The 14,424-nt window shown below is 36.4% G+C and overlaps 1 protein-coding gene across 4 annotated transcripts in view; it reads left to right on the top strand.

Moving 5' to 3' along the window:
* Positions 1-14,424, top strand: part of LOC129807068 (uncharacterized) — a 62,204-nt gene that overhangs the window by 10,938 nt on the left and 36,842 nt on the right. For all 4 annotated transcript variants that reach the window (XM_055856105.1, XM_055856096.1, XM_055856087.1 and 1 more), the window contains exon 3: positions 7,436-9,948. In XM_055856105.1, coding sequence (XP_055712080.1) covers positions 7,436-9,948 — 2,513 coding nt within the window. The remainder of the gene's footprint in view (positions 1-7,435; positions 9,949-14,424) is intronic.

Raw genomic sequence — 14,424 nt, 5'->3', positions numbered from 1 at the left:
ATATCCCAATTATGTTACAGACTTATAGTTTTGCATTGATTTCTAAAATTTTATGGAGAAATTTCAAATTTCAGACACGATTCGCATTCATAAGCAAAAATATTTTCAATATAAAACACTTATTAAGGGTAGGGACGTTTCTTTACAATTTTGTAAAAAAAATGACAGGCTGATTTAATGTATTTAAATTTTAAATGTATTTTTAAACCAAAAAGGACAATTAGACGTGTATGCCTATAATTTTCAAATTTGATTTTTGAGAAAAAATGTCCGTTTAGCCATTACATACATTACGGTCCAAATAGACTATGGCTGATCCTCGAGAATATTTACCCTGTAAGATTTGGCAGTAAAGAATGTTAAGGAAATTTATGCAAAAGGTCTCTAGTCGACGGTCCTGGGGGTACTAGTGGGAGGGACCCAAGGGACCAGATGGAGATCTCAGAGGCGCAATAGGCAACACCGTTGGTTCTTGGGCGGATAAGATCTCTGACTCGATTCTCACAGTTGTGAGTTCGAGTCCCGCCTGGTGCAAGTAACTGAATGTCAGGAAGACATTTTCACTGTGATAAAACGTAATATAATGCACCGCCCGCACCGCCTCTGCCCAAAAAACTCTGGGAGCATGGAAGAAGCATTCACTCACATTACGGGGAAGGCGCTCCTGGGCGGTCTACAATGGACTTAGCAGATTCCCCCAATATGGGATATAGAACAGCAATATAACATAATTACATTTAAAGTACTCCAATGCAATCAAGATAAGTTTTTTGCATCTGCCGTCGTCTTACCTTTGCCGGCCTGACCAGGTAAACGGTAGAAACCCTAGGTCAGTAGGCCGTATATGCCAACTCATACAATCGAGTGCAGATCAAACAATATGAATATACAATGATATACATATATCTATAAAATTATTAGTTTTATTTGGACGGTAAGGAAACAGGAGACAATCACATAGGTAAAACAGGTATGGGATCTGAGAGGTATGGGCGACGGTCTTAAACCCTAAGTGTATGGAATTTTTGGGATCTATACTTTACCTGCAAATTTTACAGACTAAATATTTTTTAAGATCAGCCTGAGTCTATTTGGGTCTTTAGACCAAACTGTACTAGATATTGATTTAGGGTTTTTGGGGTAAACAAACTCTCGTTCGTTCTGAAAATACAAAAAAGACTCCTACATTTCTTCTTTAATTCTTCATGGATTTTCAAGAGGATCTTTCATGAGATTTTATCATTATATTTTTTGAGAGTGTCCCGGTCAAAATCCCGAACGCCAAAATCTCAAAAGAAAAAATCCCGAACACTAAAATCCCGAAAGCCAAAATCCCGAAATCCAAAATCTCGAATTCTTAAAAGTGTCACAGCTACTCCCACGATTGTACCCGCGCTTGCTGGAGGCAAAGTGAAATCTTCTGTGTCTTGGGAAATTATTCTAAACATTTTCCTCCATATAATTTCATTCCTTTCAGGATTTAGAAAATTCGGGATTTTGGCTTTCGGGATTTTGGCTTTCGGGATTTTGGCCTTTTCGGGATTTTGGCGTTCGGGATTTTGGCTTTCGGGATTTTGGCTGCCACCGTTTTTGAGAGGTTTTCAAATTCCTGATAAAGGAAAGTGCCCATGTTTCGTATGATCCTAAGCTTCGTAATGACTAAATTTGTCCTATGTTTCTCAATAAATGTGATTTGTCGCACTCATATTTTAAAAATTAGGTGAAAGTGCCCAGTTTTTAAAATATAATATATTACGGTGTCACATTTTTTTTTAGAAACATAGAAAAAATAATCATTACGAAGCTTGGGTCCATATAAAGCATGGGCACTTTCCCTTATGTGAGAACTAGATAAGAACCGGTTACGTTAAACATATCGCTTGATATTAAGTTAGAGCAAATTGTGAACATACCCGACTTTCGTGGGCGATTATTCATTTCCCATCTGCAATTGAAATTCGATTTATTATTATAATATTGAAATGTATTATGATTATTTTATTTACACCTACACGTCTTGTCGTTGCATATTTTATTTACCAATGTGCAGAATTCCTCGACATATTAAACTTCTATTACTTTATTTTTGTATTATTTATCCTGCAATGGCATAAGTGCTTTAAAACTTTCGAGAATAGTTTTGATTCTAACTGCATATGGTAATTCATTATTATCAATTGTAATTTGATTTTCACAATCAGTTGCATCTTTCTGTTGTGTAATTGGTATTTTGCTCATTCAAGATTTAATGAGCTCTTCTTTCTCTAATTTAATTTTCATTATCTTGAGCTTCAACTTAGACCTTTCTTATGAAAATATTACATTTTGAATCATTATAATTAAATTTTGGAATAAATAAATTCAAGAATCTGACTATCCGCGAAGTTTTATTTATTTCATCAGTATTTTTTATGAAATTTAGATTATATTCATATATTTTAATTATTTATTTAATAGTTTTAATAATATAATAATTTTCTTATAGTTAAAACTTAAGCTCTTTATGTTTTTTCACAACTTCTTATCATTTGGTTAAAATGGTATTTCTTATAGTTGTTTCTTATCAAGATGTTCTGATACGACGATGAATTAGATTATTGATTTGCGAAGCGCCCATTTTAGAGCGAAATGGAAACAGCCACAAATTCACTAATTTCTTTATAAAATATTATTATTTCATGAAAATCGATTTACTCACCTTGTAGGGGAATGATTGCACTTCACTTTTAATTAAACTTTTGGATTTAAAATATTTTTTTCACAAGGAAAAAAAACAATAAATGTTTTCAATCAACCAGCTGTCGTTAGCGAAAATATCTCTGCAAGAAATTTTTTTAGTACAGAACCCAGCTGGTACAAGATTGAAATGAGTTGATTACACTCATTTATTTAATGGATAAAAATATTATTTTTGCTTTTTCTCCAAGTTGAATAGTTATATTATTAGAGTTAGAGTAGTCATAACGATCCACATAGCGAAGCTCCCGGATTAGCGCACTTGACAGTAAATTTTAAAATTTCGATTAAGTGTACCAACCACTTTGAATCAGTTTTAAATCGGGATACGTCTAAAATGAAGGATCTTCAAGGCAAACATTATAGCGTAAATTAATATAATTTTAAATTATACTATTTATTTATTTATTAAATCACGAACTTTTTGAAAATAAGTTGTTTTGGACATGCGTGAAGGAAATTCAAAGAAACACACTATTGGCATCGTTTTTTGCTGTGGTAAACACCAATGTAATCGATAACGTGCAATTTTCAACAAGTTGTCATTTAATATTTTGCATGAAATAATTACCACGTAATTCATGCGAGATTGGTGGTTTAATAAAATAAGCGGCTCTCTTGGTGCTGCTCAGTGACCCTGTTTTGGGGCAACTTGGCTGTGCAAGTTGGTTTGATTCAGTAGCACGAACTTTTTTGGTCACTCAATAATTGCACGTGGGGCGAAGGCGGGCAGAGGAAACACACCAATGACTCCACTAACTGTGCTTAAACATGCCAATTATAAGATGCTATATATATTTTTTCGTTGAATTTCATCCATATTTTTATTGAATTTTTTTTTTCACTTAACTACTTACTTTGTTAAGTCGATTGATGTGGTCGAAAAATTGATATAGAAGTAAGATGCATCTCCTTATTTAGTTGGTTTGTTTTTTTTTGTATATTGCAGAGATAGTGCGTTTTTCACCTGTGTTTTCATTGATAACTTCTCTTTCTCTCTTGACTGGAAATATGTTGTTAGTTAATATAAATGAGAGAAAAGAGAAGAAAAAAGGTTTAGAGCAAGATCAAGAAGTAACGGAGTCAAGTCTATTGTCGCGCTTTGATGATTGAGCTTCTTCATTCGTTTCTAATGTGTTCTTCATCTTTACCTCTCGATTTTCCCTCTTCGGTAAATATCGATAGTTCCATTCTATACTGTTCTATCTAAATATTTCAACTTTTAATGAAAAATTTATACGAAATTTTACAACTTACAAGTTATATGGGGCATGCAAACTGTAGATAATAACTACCTGTACGAAAAAGTTTTCTATTAACCTCGACGACCTTGGCGAGTAAGACATTCTAATTATTTTCTAATATACTTTGAAGAGTTTTCGATTCGACCCACTTAGTCCTTGTCCCCAGTTCGCCTTAATACATAGACATAGACATTAATAATAATAATTGTAATAATGGTGGCGCAACATTCCATTAAGGAACAAAGCCTTCCCGCAAGGGGTTGCTAGACATGCATTATTATTTTTTCTTGTACGGGATGAGGTTGTCAGTCCCATGCCCGTGGAATCAAGTGCAGTGAAGCTCACTGGATGCAATTCAAACACCTTTAACGCCAGAAAAAATCCTGGTAACCTAAAGGGAATTCGAACCCGGGACACTTGCATCATAAAGCGAGTGCTCTACCACTTGACCCATTGGGTGCCCTTTTAAGACATAGATTAGACCAGATAACATTTCGTCCTTACGCAACTTTCATCGGTTAATTCGCCATCTTGGATTATTAAATGTCAAAGTTCAAACGTCTTGAAAGGCTTACTTTTCAACGGATTTGGACAAATTTGGACTTTTTTGAAAACTCTTGTAATTCTGAACTCGACTGTATCGATCTCAATCGGTGGTGGATCGGTAAAGCAAAGGTAATAGCCCTATTTTAAAAATACTGATTTTCGCATTTTTTCGGCCTTTGACCCATATAGAATTCAAACGGTAAGAGATATCAACTTCCAGTCTTCTATGACCCCTACTCAAATGCCATTATCTTGAAACTAATATCTTTGTTTCCCCCTTCCCCTTTCATGCGCTCTCCATCCCCCTAAAATGCGTCAAAAATGAGGTTTTTCTAACATTGCAAAAAATTGGCCCTAGCGATTTCTTATTTACTATGTTCTTATTGAATTTGACCCATGGCTTACTTCGGGATATTTGAGCCATTGGACTAGCTATTATTATTATTATTATTATTATTATTATTATTATTATTATTATTATTATTATTATTATTATTATTATTATTATTATTATTATTATTATTATTGAAGTTTTTGCGATCGTCAGGAGTGAGGTGGCTCTTTGGTCTTTCAGATTAAAGAGAGAAGCTCATTCTAATCAGTTCTATGAAACTCAATATTTTTTTGATACTGAAGTTTGTAGCTTCGTCTCCTAGATCCTATTCCATTCTAATACCTCCGACATACATTCTTTCTTGCGAATACAAAACACAATCCTCCAGGATGTGTCTGATCGTAAGTGCACTTTGACAATGATCACATGTTGGTGGAAGGGTCCTCTTCATGAGATATTTGTGAGTTGTATGGTTATAGGGGAAAGGCTCATAATTTTGTCCAGTATCTTATTTCGGACATCAAATATCGCACTTCAAACTTGGAACATCGATGCTTATAAGCAGACTGTCCAAAATTATGAGCCTTTACCCTATATAGGGGAGACTGGGGCACATGTAACCATTTTCGATGGATTCGAATTTGAGGTGATTTTCCAAGCACATAGTGAGTTTTTGGAAATTATTTCTTAGCTCATGTTTTACCCTTGGGTATAGGAAATACATCGAGGGTAATGCGGATGCTGGAAAACAATTGAGTTTTCCATAAAAATTAAATTTGTGTCACTGTGCATTTTTCTCTTTTCACAAAATACCTGGGGTAGAAGTAAACACTTTCTGGGGAGGATGTAAACACCCTTTTTTCCACCCTTGAAATTAACTTTGTACCACTTTCGATTATTTTAATTACTTAAGAGATTTATAAAGACTGCATATTTTTCAAAAAATCACGACACTTTTTACAAAGAATAATTAAAATAGCAAAAAAAGTAAAAGCATGCAAATCAAAGACATTTTTCAATGGATTTTCGCCATATTTTGACATCATGTGACTTCTTATTGAAAACAGCGCTACCAATTTTTTTCGTAGTCAATGAATTAGACATTTCGCATGAAGGTCAATTTCCCGCTCTTTTATCTACTCATTTTGTGAAATTGAAAAGAAAATGTTAGCGTATTTTTTCTACTAACGTAAATATTCTACATCTTTTAGTTTCTCATTTTATCTAGAAAGAGGAAAGAAATTAAAGAGTATTTTCTGCGTTTTCTTCCTAGAAAGTTTTGCGTGGGACAACGAAAAACTTCCCACCATGAGATGGAGCTGTCAAACGAATGAAAGGAAGAAGAAGAAGACAAAATATTTTGCCATTCATTCTACATTCGCGACTGTTTTCTGACCAATTATTATTTCTTTTCAAATAATGAGAATCTCAATTTCTCTAGTAAATGCATTAATATAATCCTAAAAGATGTAGGAAAAAACTGGTATTGCTACATTTCGATTATTTTACACAGTTTTTAATTTCCAGGGGGAAATCCAAATGACCAAAATAATCGAAATATCAACATTTTCGAGAAAAATGATTTTTATTTTTAAAGTATTAGGATTTCATTGACCAATTCATCTGTGGACATACATCTACATGGTATCTATGAATACTTATGGGTTTTATCCTCTGGAGTCTTAAAATTAATAAAAAAAAATCATAGTGTTTACAACTACCCCTGTTTACTACTGCCCCAGTTCCCCCTAATATTGTGATGATTCAAATTAATTTATTAAAACACATTGAAAAAGATAAATTGTTCAAGAAGCTTGAGTCCTCCGAAGGTAGCGCGCTTTACCCTTTAAAAATTAGTACTCAGAAATAGACTGGTAAAAATAAAAGAGGGTCAAATTGACCCTTTTCAACAAAAATGGATCATATTAGATCCTTTGAAAGGTTCACTTGAATCTTTTGAAATTTTGTATGCATATTTATCACGATAGATTATGTTTTATCGTAAATTTATTACTCTTATCGTATTTCTGTCATCTGAGCGAACGCCAAAGATGACTTTGATTATCTTTATTCGTTTATTCCGGAGATAAATAGTTGTCAAAACTGTGACCCGTTCAAAGGATCATCGGTGAGGAGCGGCGTAGCGCGATCGAGAGACAACATGCGGCGTTGGGGCTTCTCGAAATGTGACGTCACTTGTGACTGTGGGGTGGTTCAAACTACCCCACACTTGTGTGTTTGTCCTTTGTCTCCTGCTTCTTTCGAGGTAGGGGACTTGACGTTGGCAACCCCGCATGCCATTGACGTAGCCCGTTATTGGGCAAGACATGTGTGAATTTTATGCTTCGACACGATTAATAATAATATTCGGTGACCCTTTCATTTTTACCAGTTTAGGATAAAAATACCAGTTGGAATATCTGATTAGAGTAGAATGGAGTAGAATAGTCGGTATATTACCTACGTGTGGCAGCTAAAGGGGGAGCGCTTTGCGATGTTTGTGTTTGTGTGTGGTGCAAAAATGATTTGAGTTTTACAACAAGCAGTGAATCTCTTCTTTTCTTTCTTCTTGCAGGTCATTCGCATTCGCAGCAATGCCATGGAACAACAGCAGCAAATTCCACACAAATACACCGTCAAGTGGGGACGACGGGAATGAGAATTGGCGGCGGCGGCACTGCTGGGCAACAGCAGCAACACCGAGGCAGCGGTTCGACGGTTGGTGAATGCAGAGCAACGGTTCAGTCTAGTTGCGAGAGGGATGGTGTACGTGTGTCCCAAGCTGTAGCCAGCAATGGTTCATCCTGTGTTGCTACCAAATGCTGTCACGAGGATATATTGTGTGAAGTGCATCAGAGTGGACGAAATAATAATAATAATAGTAATATTAATAGTAGTAGTAATTTATCATCCGGTGGTGATTTCAATAGTGATTCACGAGACATTGTACATTTTTGTGATAATCGTCAATTGGATGATAAAATGGTGGCCGTACAGGAGATGTGTGGTGAAAAGTTGGAGTATGACACGTCAGAGGAGCTCAAATATGGGGCTGGAATTGTGTCCAAGCTCGTATCGCGTTTCATGAGTTACACCATGAGGGTGTCTGCTGCTAAGGAGCGCCCAAGTCTTGATAATTTGAGACGTGCTACGAGTCTCAATAATCTTTTGGATGATGACAATGAAGTAGTTGAGGTGCCTCAGAGGAAAAATGAAAATGAGACGGTGGCGAGGGAGATGATGGGGGATGGTAAAGTGGTGATTGATGATGTGACTGTGGATACAGTCAATAGTGGTGGGGTAAATTGTGACAAGGGTATCTATCGTCATAGTCGACCACAGATGGGCACTTATCAGCACAGTGAAATCATGAGACGACGTCAGATGGGCCGAGGAAATGATTCACTGAAGCGTGCAAGATCTGTAGATGCTCTGTTGCGTGTGGAGAATCGTAGTGGCAGTGGCGGTGGAGGTGGTATGATGGTGGATCAGGATGTTGCACAGGATGCAATAGTTGAAGAGAATTCATCACCAGCAAATGGGATAATGCCACCAATTAATGCTGATAGTCATGTAGCGAATATTTGCGATGTCGTCACCATTGAGGATAAAATTGTAAATGCCAGAGAACGTGGCGAGGCAAAACCAAAAAGACTGAAATCCTTTATGGAGGATCCGGAACGTCCACCGCCGGATTTGGTGAAGACAACCCTGAGGATTTTTGAGGCAACAGCCAATCGTCGTGGACGACCACCGACGTGTCGAAGTGGTGAAGTTGCAGCTAAAGTGGCATCCTTTAAGTCCATCATATCGCAAGAGAAACCAGCTATTCTCTATCCAAAGCCACCTGTGAGTCCCAAAAAGGCTCTTGTGGGCAAAAATGTGAGATGTTCTAGTCACAGGGATGCTGCCAGTAATGCTGCCGTTGCCACTACGGTCACAGCCAGACCAGCCACAGTTGTTCAGGAGCATATGAATAACAACAGTAATAATAATAATAATAATAATAATAGTATGACAGGATCGGGAAAAACTGTAACATCGAGTATCAATGTGATCCAAAGATCACCTTCCCCACTCGCCATACGCATGGATATGACGTACAGGAGTGTGAAGAATTTTTCACCCACCTCACCACAATCACCCAAGCCGGACCTGATTAATGTCTCCCCGCCACGGAGGCAGCAGCAGCAGCAGCAGCCACAGAAGCAGGACAGCAGCAGCAGCCAGCAAGAGAATGGTATGACGATGGGTTCCGAATCACTGACCATTGCACAATTGCCCAGTAAAATTCAATCGATGAAAATTGAGTCAACAGCTGCTGGACACCAAGTGTCCAGTCAGGCGACGAGTCAGGTGCGAAAAGTGCCAGTGAGGAGTGGAACTGTGAGCTCTACCACGGAAGAATCTGACACAGATAGCACAGATAGTTTCGATGATGATCTAGTTGATGGGGATGAAGGGAATAATTATCATCATAGTGGTGGCATCAAGAGGATATCTAAGGGTGAATTGGAGAATATATCGAGAGCTGGTGCAACGACTGAATTTAATTTTGGCAGTGGTTGCACAAGTACACCAATTCGGGATAAGAGTCACCTGCCATCATTGACAAATGGTGTAAATTTGAGTATTCAGCTGAATAGTCCTGAGGACACGGCTGATGATATTGGGCGGCAGCAGCAACAGCAGCAGCAAGAGGTGAATTATTACGGTGAATGTGTTGTTGGTGATGTAAATGGTGGTGTTAAAATGGTAGAAAAAAGTCCAGAGAATGGTGTTGTCAATGAGGAGTCCGTGGACAAGGTCACAGTGGAGACAAAAGAGATTGTTGATATGACACAGTGTAGTGGTGAAAAACAGCTGACAAATCAGGAAATTGAGAAGAATATGATCAATAGGGAGAAGAGTGAAACGAATGTGACACAGGTGGTGGCAGCACCAAAGTGGACCACCACCAAGAAGAAGCCATGGAAGGAGGAGCCACAGAATACAACAATGGTGTTCAATTTCAGCAATCGGAAGGATGTACCTGATTACATTGAGAATGATGGTGTTGTTCTTCGTAGGAGACGTGAAATGCCCAAGGTTAGTAACTCTCCACAAGGTAACTTTTGCTTTCTGTGTGTTCTCCTTCTCTAAAAAAAAAATGACAGGTTGTCACATTCTCTGTTGCATTATTATTATTCCTTTTGGGTATTTCAATCCAGGAAGTAAAGTTGTCGCATTAAAGTAATTTACAGCAGACGTTCTCTATCTCTCTCTCTCTCCCTTTCGTATTCTCCGTGTCATGTCGCTCAATCGATTATTCTTGCATTCAGAAAATTATCGATTTTGTTACAAATAAAAGAGACAGAATTTTTTTCCATTTTAGAATTTGTTCCATTTCAAATAATTTCATGTTGTGCAATTTTTGAGAATTTACAATCTGACACATGATTTTTATTATACCAGAAAATCTTACTTGGATTTTATGTGAAGCGTATAAAAAAATTTAATTTAATACTTCCCAAATGCAATAGAGCAAAGACTTTTTTTGTATTTTCGGAAACTCATGACTGCAAAATTTAGTAAAATTTGTCATTGGGGAAATATGGAGAAATTCGCAGGTATATGTGCAAAAAAAGGGAGGAAAAACATCCCAGTTTTGTGGGAATGCTCGAACTCGTGACTTAGATGCTATACCTCAAAAGTACTTTCCCATCATTTACCGTTTAAAGGTACTCAACCGATTAGAATCGATTCACAAATCACTCAACAGATTCCACAAAATAGTTTAAAGACTAATAAAAATTATATTCGAATGAAAATTACTTATCGGTAAATAACCGGTTCATTACCGGTTCACAACCGATTTAAACCGACTTATAAATCACTCAAAATATTTCCCAAAATACACCTCGGGAGTAATTTAAGCGAATTTCGTATAAAAATTTTTTATCGGTTATGAACCGGTTCATTACCGATTCAAAACTGATTGGAACCGGTTTAGTTTTGTCGGAAATTCCAAGACCTTTCCAACGAGCCCAAACATGACTCCATTCGCTTTATAAATGCGCTCTCTAGTGTCTTTTTAACCTTTGACCTTGAAAAACCGTTATTAGGAATGATTCAACGCCCGTCAAATCATTGCTCTACTTGCCGATTTTACTCGGAGGTTTTTTGAATTGTAACGGTGCTTTCTAGTACATTTAGAGAAATTCTGTAGATTTTCGGCAGAATTTCTGCTTAGAAAATCTGTAGATTTTCGGTAGAAATTCTTCCGAAAATCTGCAGATTCTCAGCAGAATTTCTGCATAGGAAATCTGCATAGCCTCCATTGTATCAACAAAAATATTGTTGATTTATCAAGACACTGTAGAAGTTACAAAGAAAATGGTATGCTCTGCTTAACAAGCATTACCAATTAAACGTTTTAGATAACTAAAAAGATGCGAGCAAAAATACTAATTTCTTAAAAATCGCCAATGGATGGAATGATACAAAAACACGTTAAAGTTATCACTTTACTATTCTCTACTTATAAACACTGTGATATCACCAAGAATAACTCTATTGAATTTTGCAAACTTCGGTGAAAAATATTCCATCTTTTCTGATACAGCTGTCTGGAAAGTCAGGAATGTAGAAAAATCTACAGAAAATCGGCAAAATATCTACAGAAATTCGTCAGAGTGTGCACCAGGATTCGTCAGAAAATCTGCAAAAAAAATCTGACGAATTTTTGTCATAAACCCAAATAAAATTCGTAGGAATATCTACAGATTTCTCGGCAGATTTTCGGCAGAGGTGTAGATATTTTCTGCAAAACTCTTAAAGATATCTGACGAAATTATTTGACGGGCAGTATTTTCGTATATGGACGAAATGTTCGCTTGGGTAATCTCTAAAACATATCCAAAAATGACAAAAATCGCACGACGCGTTTTCGAGCAATCCCAAAAAACATAGTTTTGGAGGGGAAGGGGAGGGATGGGGAGGAAAATGAGGGGCATGTTAAAGATCCTTAGGTCGACTTATGGGGGGTCAACCGAAGTTCCCAAGTCTCTATCTCTAACCGTTTGGCCTCTAGAGCTGGCGACAGCCGGACGGACAGATGGACAAACAGCGTGACGACATTTCTCAGAAATCGTCTGAAACGTGAAGATTTGTTGAGAAAAGCGGTCTCCGGGGGAGTAAGGTGAAAATTTGGGGGGGGGGGGGTGAAAAAATCGAGGGATTATACAGTGGCGGCCAAAATTATAGAATCAGCTCCACAAAGACCACTATTTTGGCTTTAGCATTTTTGTGTATTCCAATTCATTGAAATAATTTTGATATAGAAATGTTCAAATAATTACCTTACGTCAAATAAGTATTGTTTTCGCCGCTAGAGGTCTCTATTTTTCACAAAATATACATCAATAGTGAAATTTGGTTTGAACAACGTGTAAGATAGAAACCTCTAGCGGCCAAACCAACCCTTATTCTACGATTCTGATAATTTGAAGATTTCTACTGCAGAATTATATCAACAAATTGGGAATAAATACAAAAGTTAAAAAATATAAGCTTTGCAAAGTGATTCTATTATTTTGGCCGCCACTGTATATACTGCTCTCTCCGTAGAGTTCGAGTTCGAGCAGTAAAAGAGGAGGAAAAACATCCTAGTTTTGTGGGAATTGCTCGAACTCATTAATTTAGATGCTATAGAGAAGAGTGGGGCATTTTCCAACATGTGTAACTTTCGAAAATTTCAAATAGTAAATACGCAAGAGTAATCCTGATGATCTTGATATTACTTTGGAATAAGCGTTTGGCAAATGAGTTCTTAAAAAGGAGTGGCAAAGCGTCTCAGGCTTTGTGCTGTGCTCGAACTCGTGATCGTGACTTTGATGTTATACCTCAAAAATGATTTCTCATCATTTATCGTTTACCGGTTCTCAATCAATTTGAATCGATTGATAAATCACTCAAAACATTGCCCAAAATAACTTAGGAGTAGGGTAGACGGGGGAATTATCGATCAGTTAACCCTTTAACGGTGTTTTCTTTAATATGCGAAAAAAAAGTTCTAAAACAATGTTTTCTAGGATAATTACGATCCAATAAAGTCGAAAAAACCATCCATTCTTCATTATCTCTTTTAGTTTAGGCGCTAGGTGAGAAAATATAATTTTTTTTTGAAACTCTTTATTAGATGTAGAAATTTTTTTTTGTCCATCAATTGGAAGAGAAGTCGATATATAACAAGCATCGCTTGATCGATATTAGGAGCGTTTTGGTAATACCCCCGTCTACCCTAATATAATTGACTTTGGATAAAAATTAGTTATCGGTTATGAACCGGTTCATAACCAATTGAAATTAGCTCAAGCTTATCATGAATTCCAAGACCTTTCCAACGAACCCAAACATAATACCATTCGGTTGAGAAATACGCCCTCTGTAGCCTTTTAAACCTTTGACCTTGAAAATCCGTTATTAGGAATAATTCACCACTATTTTCGTGTATGTACACCTAGGTAATCTCTATAAAACATATTCCAAAATAATAAAAAAACGCACAACGCGTTTTCGAACAATGCAAAAAAACATGTTTTGGAGGAGTGGAGAGAAAATGAGGGACATGTTAATGGTCCTAAGGGTCGACTTATGGGGTGGTTCCTCGAAGGCCCCAAGTTGTAATTTCTAACTGTTTGGGTTCTAAGCGTAATAAAGGCTGGACGGACAGATGGACAAACAGCGTAACATAAAAAAACTCGAAACTTCAGACTTCCAAAATTCTACCAAAATACGACCCCTTGATGTCAGGAGTCGAAACAGAGCGAAATTCAAATAGGCGTTCGTGCGTGCACGCCAACTAAAATATCAAATTTTTGGCTGAATTTTGAGCGAAATTCAATTAGGGACAATGCTAATTTTCTAAACAAACATAAAAAAATCTTATCAATGTAAATGATTTTAATAATCTGTACATGATTCCTTATTCTTTATGGCAGAAATAAATCTGTTTTTTGCCATATTTAAGACCGATTTCATGAAGAATTTTTAGCTCAATTTGCTCAACAAAATATAATTTCCAGTGTATTGTGAAAAATGTCCCCTTCAGATGCTTCAAACTGTTATATTGAGCAGGACTCGAACTTACAATTATGACAGTCGAGCCAATATATAAATAAAATCTGTTTTTTTAAATATATTTGTAACTAAAATACTTCAAGGGATTGAGTAATTTCTGATGAATGATTCGCATTAAATGATTTTACAAGATTTCTTTATTCAGAAATGTCTTTAATTAATTACAGAATTCATAATAAAAATAAGGTCGTGAGTAGGAATAACACATATGTAACGAAACATTCCTTTTTAAGAATCATTTACAGATTTAAAGTGGGCGTGGCTTATTTTTTATGGGCGGGGTCTTTCGGACCTTTTTCCAGAGTTATTACGTGGTTTTTGTTAATTATTAAATATGTTAAAGTAACAATGAAATATTGGTAACTAGTTGTAATTCCTGAAGAGATCGTGATTTAATTTTATTTTATGGGAATAACTTGATACTATTTCCATGTAAAAAGAATA

Source organism: Phlebotomus papatasi, chromosome 1, assembly GCF_024763615.1.
Source record: "Phlebotomus papatasi isolate M1 chromosome 1, Ppap_2.1, whole genome shotgun sequence".
Classification (NCBI taxonomy): domain Eukaryota; kingdom Metazoa; phylum Arthropoda; class Insecta; order Diptera; family Psychodidae; genus Phlebotomus; species Phlebotomus papatasi.
The sequence above is the reverse complement of the archived record's forward strand: the minus strand, read 5'-3'. Positions and strand labels throughout refer to the sequence as shown.